The 15,483-nt window shown below is 42.3% G+C and overlaps 1 protein-coding gene and 1 long non-coding RNA gene across 2 annotated transcripts; both read left to right on the top strand.

The window, feature by feature from the left end:
- Window positions 1-5,162: 5,162 nt before the first annotated feature.
- LOC109195114 (uncharacterized) lies at window positions 5,163-5,766 on the top strand. The gene is made up of 2 exons (XR_002056788.2): window positions 5,163-5,228; window positions 5,548-5,766. It is a non-coding gene; the product is annotated as an uncharacterized LOC109195114 (long non-coding RNA).
- Window positions 5,767-12,028: 6,262 nt separating this feature from the next.
- LOC112842581 (uncharacterized) lies at window positions 12,029-14,428 on the top strand. The gene is made up of 2 exons (XM_025899377.1): window positions 12,029-12,183; window positions 13,153-14,428. The coding sequence occupies exons 1-2, from the start codon at window positions 12,078-12,080 to the stop codon at window positions 14,406-14,408; spliced, it is 1,362 nt and encodes a 453-aa protein (XP_025755162.1). The 5' UTR covers window positions 12,029-12,077; the 3' UTR covers window positions 14,409-14,428.
- Window positions 14,429-15,483: the final 1,055 nt, after the last annotated feature.

Below are 15,483 nucleotides of genomic sequence, written 5' to 3' on the forward strand. Positions count from 1 at the left end.
TTGAAATTCCGCTGTCGTATATGCATCTTTTACGCATTGAACGTTAAAAGGACTTAGCTGTTGCAGTCTTGACTGGAGGTGCTTCAGGTGAGGTTTGTATTTGGCAATTAACAGGTGGTGATCAGAGTTGTGGCTCCACGCCCCACACTCATATCACTAATGGTGGATGCCCAGTGGGATAATATGCAGATATAGTCATCTTGTTTGAATATCCGCTACCGGGGGCCTTCCATGTCAACTTGTAGCTTGTGGCCGAAGAAAATGTTCTTGAATGTCTGCTTGCCACGCAAAACGAGACCAGCCGCCTGGTCAGAACTGGGAGTCAGAACTGAGGAGATTGCACTACCAGAAAACAATTGTAGACATCGAGGACAGAAGTACCTGGGAATCCCACAGAGCAAATGGGAACCATGAAGAGGCTGCTAGGAAAGCTGCATCCACCAAGTACCTGTAGTCATTGGATACTATACTGGCCTGGAAGATGGCCTGGAAGTCTCAAGGTCAAAATGGGATATAACCCTAGGGTGGTTGAGAATGACCAAGCAAAGAACCTGTGGAACATCCATCGACAGATGGAAAAATTGGTGATGGCTATATAACCAGACAATGTCACGGTGGACAAGCAGAGGTAAAAAGCCATAGTGATGTAGCTATGCAAAGTGACAGTAACATAAGGAAGAAGGAACATGGGATGCTTGAGAATTACCAGGGGCTGAGAGAGGAGCCAGAGAAGATGCAGAGGGTGAAAGCAACAGCGGTCCCTGTGGTAATTGGAGCACTAATCAGCAGTGACCTACAAACTGGGAGTGGCTCCAGCAGATCCCAGGAACAACATCTGAGATCTCTACCCAGAACAGTGCAGTACTGGAGTGGGTACTGGAAAAAGAAGGTACACGTGGACAAGGGCAACACAGGCATTTGTAAAGTGAGAGTGATGTTCATTTAATGATATAAATGGGTGAGGAAAATGCCCATGTTTGCACTGTTTCCAGCGTACTCTTTTTCTTTTTCTTCGATTCTATCAATCAGCAGATTAGGAGCAAGTCACTGCAACAACCTGTCGCAATGAGACTCTCCCTTCTGTCTATACTGAGACATCTCAAAAACATACTCAAAAAAGTCCTAAAAGTGTAAATCCTGGGGCACAGGAAGTGGCTGAATCATGTGAGGAATGTCAAAGAGACAAAGAGCAGGACTTACAACAGCCAAAGCTCTGAGACTGAGTGAGAAAGATGCTTTATTTCTGCCTTTAACAATACACCTTGACTTCTTTTCCGTGTGAATTTCATGTAAAAATGTTGTTATACTGAATGTTGTATAGAGTATTTCCTGTGATGGCAAAGAAGACATTCACAGCTTATCACTGCAGGAAGCAACACAATTCTACAGAGAAATCAGATGGGACAGATTGGACTAAAGAAGCAGATGAATTATATTCTACAAACCCATAAACCGTGAGAATGAAAGCAGGTTATAAGAGCTCAGAGTGTTTGAATTTTGGGAATGAATTCTGAGTTGTCTGAATGTTAGGAGGTCTTGAGAGTGAAAGAAGTATGTTTAGTACTCCAAACACACTGGAGTACTAATGGGATTGCAAAGTTAGGATAACTCTCAAACACCATGGTGAACACACTTTTTAATAGCATATTTTCTTTCCCAGGGAGTCAAATACTACAATTTTGTCAAAGCCAATTCCATCACAGATTTATGCCCAGAGTGTCAAGCTGTCCACAAAACCAGCATACCTTTCCCTCCCAAGTTATTGTTGCCACACCTAACCATCATGAAAGCTAAATTTTAAAAACAGAAAAAGGATCAAAACGAACAAATTCAAATGCAATGAAGTGCAAATGCACTTCAATATCTCTATCCATCTATTTTCTGCAACTTATCCAGGTTGTGGAGGTAGCAGTCAAAGGAGAGATGCCAAGACCTCTACATAGCCATGTCATCCACCTCCTTTGGTGGGACACTGAGGTATTCCCAATCAAGCCTTTCCAGACGCTCTCTAATCTCTTCAGTGTGTCCAGGTACCTGAAGGCATCCTCCCACTTGGACATGCTCAAAAAACCTAGGCTTTCAGGAGGCATCCTAATTAGATGCCTGAGCGACTAGCTCCATGCAATGTTGAGATGCAGCAGCTCTAATCTGAGCCCTGTTTAATCAAACCGGAAGAATGAGTAGCCTATATCTTGATTTAAGTTGTACACCTAGACAACTATATTCTTTCTTTTTTCTTTTTTTTTAATCAGGAAAAAAGTACTGTGGGGCAGTAGCAGCTATAGTTTCTATTTTCTGTGAGATGAGCAGCAGAAATAATGCAGATAAGGAGAGTCATTTGGGAGGGTCATGAGAAATTAATAACATGCAAGCCAGAAGAGGAGAGGGAGGTCGATGTCATAGAGCACAGGTGTAGTGCTGGTACAGTGTTGCTGCGTACAGAGGCTGGCCTAATATTTTTCAGAATATTCTTTCTCTCCTTATCCTTGACTCTCCCCCATTTATCATTCAAGCATTTTCCCCAGTCTGTGCCACAAACCTCCCTAACAAAAGAAACATTAAACCTGCAGACAAAGGAAAAAGATGAGGAGTGACATCACTATTAAAGTGATTGAGTGGAGCAAACCCTGAAGAAGCGATTATTTTCTGAATGAAGATGTCATTGTTTAAAACTCATAAACAACTGTGCGCTTTATTTCTGATGCTGCAGCCATCACAGAGGTACATTATTACAAGAAAACACTACTTCATTCAATATCTGCATGCTGTGCTTTATTGTTTCATTTGCATTAGAAGTGTCACCTCAGAAAGTGCTTAAATCACATTACACTCCACAGAAATTAAATCAAAGGCCGCATGTTGCTGTTTCCCCCTAAAACAATTAATTTTGTGTTATTGTGTGAGGAAGCTGAGCGATAACCATAAATAACGTGAAGATGGCCTTAGGTCACTGCATAAAGTTCTACACCAAATCGAGATAAATGGAAAAATTAGAATGACACTAAATTTGAGAAAAGGAAAATATGGAGAAAAGATGAAGTTTGTTGAATGTTTAGGCTTTTGGTTTATGTATTTGATAAAGCTCTCCATAAATTTACCAACTAATTTGTCAACATGGTTCAAAAAACTTTTTACTTTGAAGGCAAACTTTCTCTGCTTTCAGCTCTCAGTGTTCTTTTTTAACTTTTACTTTAGTTGTTGAAGAACAAGATACGTGTATTTGGGGGGTTAGTGCGGGCAACAACTGTAAAGTTACAGCATGCAGTAAAAATTAATAACAGAACCACTCAAGCCTGTATACAATATGAGATTGCGTGTTTGGACACTCCTCTGGTCTGTTGTCCCACATTCCTGATACAGCATTAAAAGCATCCACATCAATATCATGTTAAGTACATCTATATCGCTCACTGAACATCCATCCATCCATTTTCTTACTTGCTTCCAACTTAGGACATAGACAGGCATGGGACAGGGAACACTCTGTAAAGGTCTCTACTCCATCACAGGGCTGACATAGATAGACAATGACACACTTCCAGCTAACATCACCAGCTAATCTAACATGTTTGTCTTTGGATTGAGAGATGAAGCAGTATTTTCCAGAGGAAACCCACACAAGGACAAGGACAACTCACAAACTCCCCACAGAAAGGGGCACAGCCAATGAGGAGAGTCACACCGGGAATTTTCTTCCAGGGTCTTCAGGAAGGCAATGTTCAGTACAATAAATATGAAATTTTGACTTTCATCTCTAAATATAAAGTTATTGTGGCAGTGACGATGGACCCAGCAACATATTTCACTCTTTACACACTTCTTTATTCCGGTTGTCACTTCTTAGAGATGGCCTTAGATTTTCAGCTGTGTCCTACACACAACAACAACATCAACCTCAGGTCCCAGCATGTTTAATATAGGGGAGGTGTGATGAGCTGATCAAGCTCAGGTGTGTCAGCCTCCCCCACAGCCGCGCCACGAAGGACTCCCTGCCACAGTTATTAAGGAACTTACCAGTTTTTAAATACTTTGTTACATAATACCCTTAATGGCTTTAAAAGAAACTTTATAACTGATGCCTCTCAAGTCAGCATGAATTGAAGTTTGAAATTACCCACAAGTTACCACTGTTAGTCAGGCAAGCACTCTGCCAGCAGCACAGTGTGGCACACCACTCTGCAAAAACTGCTCATGAACAGTTTAAGCAACATGAAAAAGCGCTACAGCTCAGATTCCCAACACCTGAGATTCCAGTCTTATTAGGCATCCAAAAGATTTTCAATAGCAAGTCTGTTCCGTAGGGGCCTCACAGGGTCCAGATAGCTTACAGTACCTTTTGCTGAGTGTTGTTCGGTGTTTTGACTTTATATATTATAAGTAAATGTTTAATCCAAGAAGCATTTTTCACTAGCTGGGCCCACGTCCTCATTTTATGTTTGGCAGCGTTTTGGAGATTAAGTATTGGAATTTCAGGAGCGGGACCACGCCTCCATACATGCTCCTTCCGGTTCTCATCTATACAGGTTCCCCCAGCCCTACAAGCTGTTCATTCTCGTTTGTGCCCCACTTTCCCTCCCTTTTCAATTCTTTAACTATTTAGTACACGGGGATCTGCCAGGCCCGGGAGCCGCCACCAGTCCCATTCGAGGCCTTCCTCAAACCGCAACTCAATTCATGTCCAAGCCATTCACCTTTACCTACTAAAATGCTGTCAAACATAAAATGAGGACGTGGGCCCAGCTACTGAATTAGTAAATGTTATCCTCATGATTTATTAAAATCAACAGCTTTCATTTCGTGGGACCATGCATGCTTGAATTAAAATCTGCAATCATTAAGCATCAAGAAAGTACTGAAAATTTTCACTGGGTGAGTGTGAATTCAGCTGATGGCCCTAGACAAAAGATCTCCAGAGTCCATCAGAGTAATCTCTGTCTCTCTTCCACAGCATGTCTTTTATCCTGTCTTCCTTCTCTCACCCCAACCAGCCTCCCTGAGCCTGGTTCTGCTGGAGGTTTCTTCCTGTTAAAAGGGAGTTTTTCCTTCGCACTGTCGCCAAAGTGCTTGCTCATAGGGGGTGTGTTGGTATAACTTTAATATGGTAATATGCTTTTTTTTGTATGATTTGGCACTCTCTTGTGGCCACAGTTGGTACGTGGGAAGTTGTTATGCCCAGCTAGTTTGCTACAAGTGCTCAGTGGAGGTGAAACCTTTGCCCACGCATGCCTGTAAGTTTCCATTATGTATTATAACCTTAACTATCTGATTTGTGATGCATGTGTAAATTGAGTATACTGAGTTACTATTTCAGCTGTGTGGTCATTACTCATTTGTAAAGCTATTTGTGTGCTAGCGACTGTATATTAGCATGTGTTTGCTAACTTGCTATGAGCAATAATGCTAGTTAACTGAAGGTGATGTTTATGTTTAATTTAGGCAACCTTAAGATTTATGTTTTTGCTGGTTGTCATTAAAACTACGTTTCAATTAGTACATTATGTATGCTCAGTGAATGAGAAGGTAATTATCTGTTTTGTGTTTATTTAGTTTTACAAAAAGAAAAAAGAAAAGAGAAAGGAGAGACAATGAAAATGGATAAGGGATACCATGTATAAGAAGCCTTAAGTAAGATGGCATTGTAAACTGGAGATGCAGATCGAAGTAAAGAAGAATCTGAGTTCAAAGCATTCTCTTCTTCTCATTCTGTTCACTGTCTGTCAAACTGGATAAGCTAAATCACGCCCACATCCAGTGAGGACAGAACAGGGGGCCATATGATTGTTATTTTTTTCTCTGTATATATTATTGTATTATTGTATTATACAATAATACAATATATTTACAATATAAAGATTCTTGGGGTGACTGTTGTTTTAATTTGGTACTGTAGAAAACTGAATTGATTTGAAAGGTATTGATCATCAAGGAAACACGTTTCCTAAAACAAACTAATAAGACAGTCAGTCCAGTTGTTGTGGAAATATTCAGTCTGGAACAAAGTGGTAGACACATTTCCATGGGGCCATGCTGCTACTGTTTAAACACAGAAACATGTTCAGGTTCACAAAACCACTAAGAAAACAAGCACGTCTGAGAAAATAAAGCTGCCAGTGAAGAGGAGATTGAAGAAGATGCTTTGGTAACAGACTGATCATGTACCAGGCTGGTAGTCATGTGACTGAGTAACTGAAGTCTTTGTGTGTATTTCTCTCTCTCCCTCTCTCTGAGCATGTGTCTGTGTCAGGTGTGATGAATGGCTGTGTCCTGCAGGGTGTTTCAGGGACAGACACTGTGATGATGGCAGAGCAGAGGTTGTTCAAATGAAAACTGACTGCGAGCCTCAAGTTCAGCAGCAGCACTGACTTCACAATGTGTTTCACTTCAACATACTTCACTGTCACATTTATAAAAATACTATGAGTCAGCGAGTTATCTTCACTTTTTAAAAAAATGTTTCCATCTCTTGAATTAGATTCAGCATTTAAGAAAATGCTTTTTTCCCTTTGCTGTCCATGTGGATTGTCTCTTGCTTACATGGTGTCAATGGAAAATTGTACTGTATTTAGTAGTCAGCATAACCTTTTAATAATATAAGTTTGCATATGGTAGAATGCTGCATGTAATCATTTGTGTTTAGAAGTATATAGTTGTTGGCATATTGAAAGAATGTCCCATCCTAGGAAGTCTGTAACAACGTTGTGTGCATTCCAGAGTGTTCTGATATCCACACCCACATCCTGGGAGCATGGGAAAGGACATACCTTGTCTTATTGTTTTACGGTAGGATTAACGTAGCTATATCTGTTTTACTCTAAGTGCATTTTGTTTAGATGAACTGCTGGACTTCCAGGCCAGCAGGTTTAGGAAGTCACTTTATGGGTTCACATACACACACATACACACACCCAAACATCCACATTCCAATGTAAAGAACAAACACCCACTGATGTATAAATAAAGACCAGGGCAGTGACACGGCGCAAGTCTCAGAGCTCTCACTCTCAGTGCGAGTGCTCTGTGGCTGCCCTTGCTGCAAGTAAAACTGTGTGTTTCTCCTCTCTGATTCTCAACTGAAGAAGTGTTTAAGAATACATCTCTTAACATTGTTTTGGTCCTTCGAGCCGGATCAGAAAATATCAGAACTATTATCTGTGACTCTGTTCCAGGATCCAGCACTGATTCCTGACGCCGTGGGAAGCCAGCACCGAAGTCTGTGCACAGCTCTCTTAGACGAGGCCGAAAAGACCCGGACCGTGAATTCGGATTCGGGCCGGTGTTTTTAGTCTGGTCCACGGCGGTGGGATTCAGTCTGATGATCCGAATCACCAGTGAGACGTCCGAGGGTGAGAAACACTATTTTGATATATAAAACGGCCGCAAAGGTTTAAAATAACAAACAAAATAGAAGAATAAAATAGGTTGGGTTCGCCGGAAAGGAACTGAATTAGACTTAGGTTTTAGAGGTAGCCGTAATTACTTCGTGACAAATTGTAAAAGCGCGCAAATGTCTATGTGTGTATGTGTTTGGAAGTAAGTTGATTTTACAGCACAATAAGCTGCTGAACTACTTCTATTTTATTTGTTTTCTTTGCTGAGGCTCACGTATTGGTGACAAAGGAGAACGGTTGAGTTTCGTCTCATAAAGCTGGTACCGCTTCACCTGTAGGGTGAAGTCGAAGGCCGTATCAGTAAACCACTCTGAAGTCAAGCGTGCCAGTGACGGCCCAGCAAAATCTTTGAAAATGGGGAATAAACAAGTAAAATTAACAACTGATGAGGAATGGTTAGAAAAACAACAAACCGGAGCAGGTAAAATAAGTGCAAATAGGTGGAGGAATCCACGAAAAGCTAAAAACCGCAGCTGGGAAGGGAAATGCAGTCCCTCAGCTGTTACCCAGCTGAGAGCTGCCTTGAAACAAGAAATTACATCAACAAAAGACCCAAAGAAAAAATTAAAACGTAAAGAAGAGTATAGACTTTTCCAAGCATGGGAAAATGAAACTGAAAAGAGAATTGAAAACAAAAAAAAGAAAGAGGAAAAGAAAAAACAATTAGCAGCAGCTTTAATAACCCCTGATGATGAAACTATAAAGCAGGCACGTGCTGAACAAAGACCTCCACTAACAGACCCGCATAACTCTCTTTTAAACCCCTCTGTTCAACCTTCCACACCAGCTGCAGAAAAAACAACCAGCATTACACCAAAATCTCGTTTTAAACGATCTCCCATATGGACAAGACAAATGAAAATTAAATTTGAAAATGCATATGAGGATGCACAAACAATGTTAGCCAAGCATGAAACAGATTTTCATCCAGGAAGATCTGATTATGGCTCTGGAGAAGAGTGCGACGGTCGTGGTTCACACCCAGACCCACCACCACCGCCATCTACACTAGCATGTCCATTAGTTGAAGTAGCAAACCCCAGATATGGCACACTTCTAGGTGATGGTCAGGGAGGAGGCAGGGACAACAGACCCACAATTCTTGTGTACCGTCCGTGGACACATAAAGACAGACAAAATGTAATAAAAGGCATTCCATTAATACAAGAAGGGTACGAACCATGGCAAGCTGCCGTGCGTGAAGTAATTACCCAGTGGCATCTAAACGGTCACGAGGTAATGCAGTTATTCCAGGACTGCCTAGGGCTCTCCTGGGGAAGGATTAGGGGAGACTTTACCGGCTCCCTACCAGATGGTAGAGCGTTTCCCCCAGGTCATGCTGATCTCCAAGCAGCATTAATACCTGTGTTTGATAGGGCCCGTCAACAACTAGCGCCAAGAGCCAACTATGGTAAAATAGGGCAAGTTAAACAGAGTGACACAGAAAACCCAAATGAATATATGGACAGGCTGAGACCAGTTTTCAGACAGAACTCAGGTCTAAATTATGCTGATGACCCACAATCACCATATCAGCAACAATTTAAACGTGCTTTTATTAAAGGATTACTGCCAAGCATTAGGTCTCATGTAGAAAAATATTGGGTAACACAAGATACAGGCACAGTAGATGAGGCGCTTCAATATGCTAATCATGCTCAGACAGTAGTGAAAAACAAAGAGAAGGCCTCAGTTTTTGCCCTAGACACTGACACTGCTTTTACAGCTTTTAGTGGGAGTGGGGGTTACAGGGGAGGTTTCAGAGGTCAAAGGAGAGGGAGAGGAATGTATAGAGGAAGAGCAAGAGGCAGAGGGAGACAGAGATACACATACACCGCAGATGGTGACTCTAGTACTGCATGCTGGAAGTGTGGGAAAGAAGGTCACTTTGCACGCCATTGTAAGACCCAGAGCACGCCTGACACAGAATGACTAACTGCAATCACTCAGACAGATGACAGGGAGAGCCAGATAGATGAAAGAGAAGTAAAAGCGTTAACAAACAAACAAAACAATTCAGAACAGGATGAAGCTGAAGTATATAACGTTCATCAGCTAGTAAGTTTACTGGACGGAAAGCCAACACTTACGGTCTATGTAAATGGAAAAAAGTTGCAAGTGTTGTGTGATACAGGAGCTTGTAAAACAGTACTTAAGGTAGAGCCCCCATGCACAACCTTTTCTAGAGAAGTAGTAATGGTGAAAACAGCGTCAGGGCATGTAAAAACCCAGCCACTAACAATGCCACTGACATTTTTGCATAAACCCAGTCAACGTTCCTGTTACATGCCATGTATAATAGACTCAACCTGCCCAGTAAACTTACTAGGAAGAGATGCAATGACAAAACTAGGGATAGGAGTTGTCCCCACAGAAACAGGCATGATAGCAGAAATAATGTTAGCGGAGGAAGACCCGTATCAGAGGGAAGGAAAAGGAGAGCCAAACTACTACTGGTCATTAGGTTTGCCACCGCTTATGCAGCTCAAAGAAGCAGCTGAAAAACATCTCCCCGCAAGTGCTGAAAAAATGAATCCAACTGAGTATCACAACACCCTGCGTTATAAACAAACCCCAGGCCCAGATCCTCTGTATGATAAACAGGTGCACAGCCTAAAAAGCCCATATTTGACTTTGCAACACTTATATGTTACAAAAAACGGAAATGCAGTGTGCTCAGTGATCCAACCAGACCTAGTAAAAAAACTAAACAGGATCACAAAACCCCATGTGTCAGTTGCAAAAACAGCAGGTACACAATGGTATCAATTAGGCGACATCCTGCAAAAGGTAGAAAATGATAAATATACACCTACAGAGGGAGAGGGTTGGGCACAGGGTAAAAGAACAGGGTGCATGAGATACACACTTGGCTGGGTGATAAGAACTACACCCAACGCTCATCTGCACGACAGTACACAAGAATGAGAAATTCTCTCGCTGGAAGAAGAGCCAGCACTTAAAAGTTTACCTTCTACATTGTGGTCGAATGGACCAACTGATGTGGGATTAATAAAAAACGCAGACTCAGTAACAGTACAGACTGTTTCATCCCACAGGCCCATTAGACCACAATACCCATTATCTAAGGAAGCAACAGAAGGGATTAAGCCAGTGATAAAGGATATGGAGAAAGCAGGAATTTTAATAAAAACCAAGTCTGCTACTTGCAATACTCCAATCTTCCCAGTCAAGAAAGCTAATACTGGAAAGTATCGTTTGGTACATGATCTGCGAGCAATAAATGAAATTACTGAAATGATACCACCAGTAGTAGCAAATCCTCACACTATACTGAATCAAGTCACCCCAAAAGAACAATGGTTCTCAGTGATAGATTTATCAAATGCCTTCTTCTCAGTGCCTTTACATCCTAACTCACAATATCTGTTCGGCTTCACGTTTGAGGGACAGAGATACACCTATACTAGGTTACCTCAGGGATTTCAAAACAGCCCCACTCTCTATGCTGAAGCTTTAAAGAAATCAATGATGTCCTGCCTCCTGCCAGCAGGAGGGCAGTTCCTACTTTACGTAGATGACATTTTAGTGACTGGCCACACAGAGGAAGGGTGTAAACAAAATACTATGGCTGTGTTACGTCACTTGGGTGAGCAAGGCCATAAAGTGTCTCTGAGTAAACTCCAATTATGGAGACCTGAAGTAACATACTTAGGGCACACCCTCTCAGGCGCAGGAAGAAAACTTTTAAACAAAAGAAAAGAGGCCATACAAAATGCACCACAGCCACAAACTAAGCAACAGATGATGAGTTTTCTAGGGTTATGCAATTTCTGCAGGGCGTGGATTCCCGAATATGCGGCACAGGTGCAACCACTGCAAAACCTAATCTATGGAAAAGATCTTGCTTTAAAAGATAAAATACAGTGGACACCAGAAGCAGAAAGAGCATTTACTAAACTAAAACTCATGCTCCAAACTAATGTTGTGCTTGCATTACCAGATTATGACAAACCATTCTACTTAAACGTAGACGGAACAAAGGGATACATGAAAGCAGTATTGACACAATCATTTGGAGAAAAACAAAGGCCACTAGCTTTCTATTCAAGCAAACTTGATTCAGTGGCCTCAGGAATGCCCACCTGTGTACAAGCATGTGCAGCAGCTGCAGAGGCAGTGCAAAAATCTGCTGACATAGTTTTAGGACATACTCTGACTGTTAGAGTACCACACGCAGTAACTTCTATACTGCTACAAGCACATTTGCCTTTTTTAACACACGCGAGACAACTCTCCTATGTTGGCATACTGCTTTCACAATCCCACATCAACATAGTGAGATGTGGACCTTTAAATCCTAGCACATTGTTGCCAACACCCATGGAGGGAAAAGCACATTGTTGCGTGGAAAAATTAGAAGAGGAAACTAAACCACGTGCTGACATTTACAGTATACCACAAGAAGGTTTTACTGACATCTTTGTTGACGGTTCAGCATCAAAAAATGCACTAGGGCGTAACTGTGTAGGATATGCAGTAACCACAATAGACACCATAGTGGAAGCAAGAGCCTTGCCACACACGCATTCAGCTCAGAGTGCAGAACTGATCGCAGTAATCAGAGCATGTGAAATACATAGAGGACAGGATATTAACATCCACACAGACAGCCAGTATGTATTTGCAGCAGTTCATCATTTTGCCAAAATATGGGATAACAGAGGAATGGTTACCTCCTCTGGAAACCCAGTTCAGCATGCAGATCTACTGAAGCAACTGTTACAAACAGTACAACTACCGCGACATTTAGCAATTTGCAAATGTGCAGCACATCCAGTGTTGGGGAGTAACGGAATACATGTACCGCCGTTACGTATTCAGAATACAAAATATGAGTAACTGTATTCCGTTACAGTTACCGTTTAAAAAGGTGGTATTCAGAATACAGTTACTTTGTTGAAATAAATGGAATACACGGCGGTACTTTCCTGTTTCATATTGTCGCGGGTCAGGATTATTTGGGTTTGTTTGACAGCTACGTTCTGTTGTTCCAGGCGGCAGCGTTACGGTTGCCATGGTTACAGGGTGACGCGCTCTCTCTCTGCGTGTTTCCTGGGTGAGAGAGCGCTTTTTTGTTGTTGTTGTTGTTGTGCTAAGCTAAAAGGCAGAATGCTACAGGCATAGCTCTAAAGCATGTAGCCTGATGGGCAGTGTAGTCCGTGCTGCAGGGAGAATGGACTGCCGTACCCGTTATGTGTCTGTGAGCGAGGGAGGGAGAGAAAGGAAAAGTCCGAGCTGTCACGGAGCAAAAACGGGAGCTGGAAGCATGTAAATATAATAATAACCACAGCAGCCAAGAAGAGTGCCTGAGGAGCCCATTTGTAAGTAAGCTATTAAGACTCAACTGTACACTGTGTTCGTGTTTTCCTCCGGAAAAAATAAGTTCCGTTGGAGCAGCCTTTCAACGCCTCTCTCTGTCTCCCGCAAGCAAAGTTGACCCAGACAACAAAGTAAAGCTAGTTTTCGGCTACCAGCCCGACAGGGAACCGGACGTATTAGCCAGAGGTCCCTTTACTACGTTTCGTACGACGTACCTTCAGTAACAGTAATAAATCACAGCAATAGGACATTCATGTAGCTGTAAACAGCATGATAATATATTAAGTATTCCAAAGTATTCAGAATACGTTACTCTCATTGAGTAACGTAACGGAATACGTTACAGAATACATTTTGGGGCATGTATTCAGTATTCTGTAGTGGAATACATTTTAAAAGTAACCTTCCCAACACTGAGCACATCAGAAGGATGACTCTGAAATTACTAAGGGAAACAATTTTGCTGATAGAGCTGCAAAAGCAGCAGCCATAGCAACCACAGTCTTATTAACAACTCATGAAAATCACACTATTCCACTATCTGTACTGCAGGACGAACAAAAAGCAGCATCATCGAAAGAACAAAGGCAATGGCTAAAACACGGAGCAGTACTAGACACTGATGACATAATGAAAATAGCAGGAAAACCCATTCTTCCCAAATCATTACACAAAACAGCCGCTCTAGTGAGCCATGGCTTAAGCCATGTTTCAACCGGAGGGATGATCTCCATAATAAATCAACAATTTCATACTTTAAATTTTGAAACTTCAGCAAAAGAATATGTGAGAACATGTATGACCTGCCAAAAACACAATACCCAAGGTAACTTAAGACCAAAAAGAGGACATTTTCCTACACCACCTCACCCATTTCATACAATTCATATGGACTTCATTGAATTGAATGAGTGTCAGGGCTCAAAATATGCTTTAGTAATTATCGATGTTTTCTCAAAATGGCCAGAAATCTACCCAGTGAAAAAAGCAGACGCAATCTCAGTCGCAAAGTGTCTATGCAACCATTTCATTCCAACATATGGTATTCCTACTCTGATAAGATCAGATAATGGAACCCATTTTGTAAATGACGTAATCAGCAAAGTATCTGAAGCACTAGGTTTCAGTATAAAACATCATTGTGCCTACCATCCACAGAGTGCAGGATTAGTGGAGAGAACAAATGGCACTATAAAACAAAGGCTCAGAAAAACAATGGAAGAAACTGGCAGACCATGGCCAGAATGTGTAGGCCTGGTCAAAATGTGGATGAGAATAACACAAGGAAGTAACAAACTGTCCCCATTTGAAATTATACATGGGCGACCTTTTCCATTACCAGTTACTAGTGAGCCACTAGATAAATCAATCCGTGAAACCACTCTGGCGGATTGGATGACTCAATTGTTAGCAAACAGAGAAGTTGTTTTAAACAATAAACTGCCGCAAGACTCTTTTTCACCTATTTTTTGCAGGTTGAAGCCAGGTGATTGGATCCTTGTTCGAGTACTCCAAAGGAAAAATTGGAGCTCGCCACGGTGGGAGGGTCCATACCAAGTGCTTCTGACCACTCCAACGGCCTGCAAAATAGCAGAGAGACCCTCCTGGATACATCAGAGCCACTGCAAAAAGCTTGAGGTCCCAGAGGATTCCACTTCCTCCACAGAAGTCAACTAGCAAAGGAAAGTTTCACCCTCGCTTGGTTGCTTCAGTGGTGAGGGGGAAGTGCTGATTGGGCGCCCGTAGAGAATTGCTCGCACTTCAACCTCCAGCCATTGACCAGCTCTAAGGTAACCAAGCAGTAGGGTGTGACGGACCTGTGCCAGCCATGAGAAGGTGGACCCTCTTGGTTACCTTGACTATGATGCTCACCTTTACAGGACCCCAGCTGACGCCAACAACAGCTGAGCTACGAGGCAGACGGAAAAGATGGACGCACGACAACTCCCACCTAAGAGACATGACACAAGATCACATCCACCCGTGGATGAACAATGCCTGGTACCGTTATATTCACGACAGGACAAAGGCAGAATCGGCAAATACAGACTGTTATGTCTGTTCTCATATGCCCAGCACGTCGACACACCCCACACTGTATGGTGAATATATGAACAACACTCAAGCAAAGTGTGCAGCTAGCTTCGCTGGCATTGGATTTCAACACAGCCAAATCACCATCAACGACACAATCTCACATGCTGTTGGACTTAGTAATGGAACATGTGATCAACTCTTTTGGATCGATTTTAATGTGATAAACCGGAATATATCTATCCACTTCCCAGTGTTCCTGGACCAATTGCCAGGGAAGAACCACTCCATGTGTTATCAACAAGAGAAAGGTAACATACCCGTTGGAAACACCACAAACTGTGTCCAAACTGCAGGCCACGGAGAGGGCGCCCCTGTGAATATGAGTGGACCTTCTAATGGCACGTACTGGGTGCAAGGAATGGCCTGGCTATGTGGACAACGGGCATATTTCATATTGCCCCCAGGCTGGACAGGAACATGTGCTCCTATATTCCTGTCAGATCACACTTTCAGGATGACTGCAGTAAACACCACTTCTACAGCACACCGGAAAAGAAGATCAACGTTCCCTAAACTTCAACCACATGATCCGATATGGGGAAGCGACGTGCCCAAGGAATTCAAATTATGGACTACCGGACAGAAAGTACTCCATTCATTGTTCCCCTGGGTTGGAGTTGGAAAAAACATGCTGAGGATTGAAACTTTGGACTAC

Source organism: Oreochromis niloticus, linkage group LG17, assembly GCF_001858045.2.
Source record: "Oreochromis niloticus isolate F11D_XX linkage group LG17, O_niloticus_UMD_NMBU, whole genome shotgun sequence".
Taxonomy (NCBI): domain Eukaryota; kingdom Metazoa; phylum Chordata; class Actinopteri; order Cichliformes; family Cichlidae; genus Oreochromis; species Oreochromis niloticus.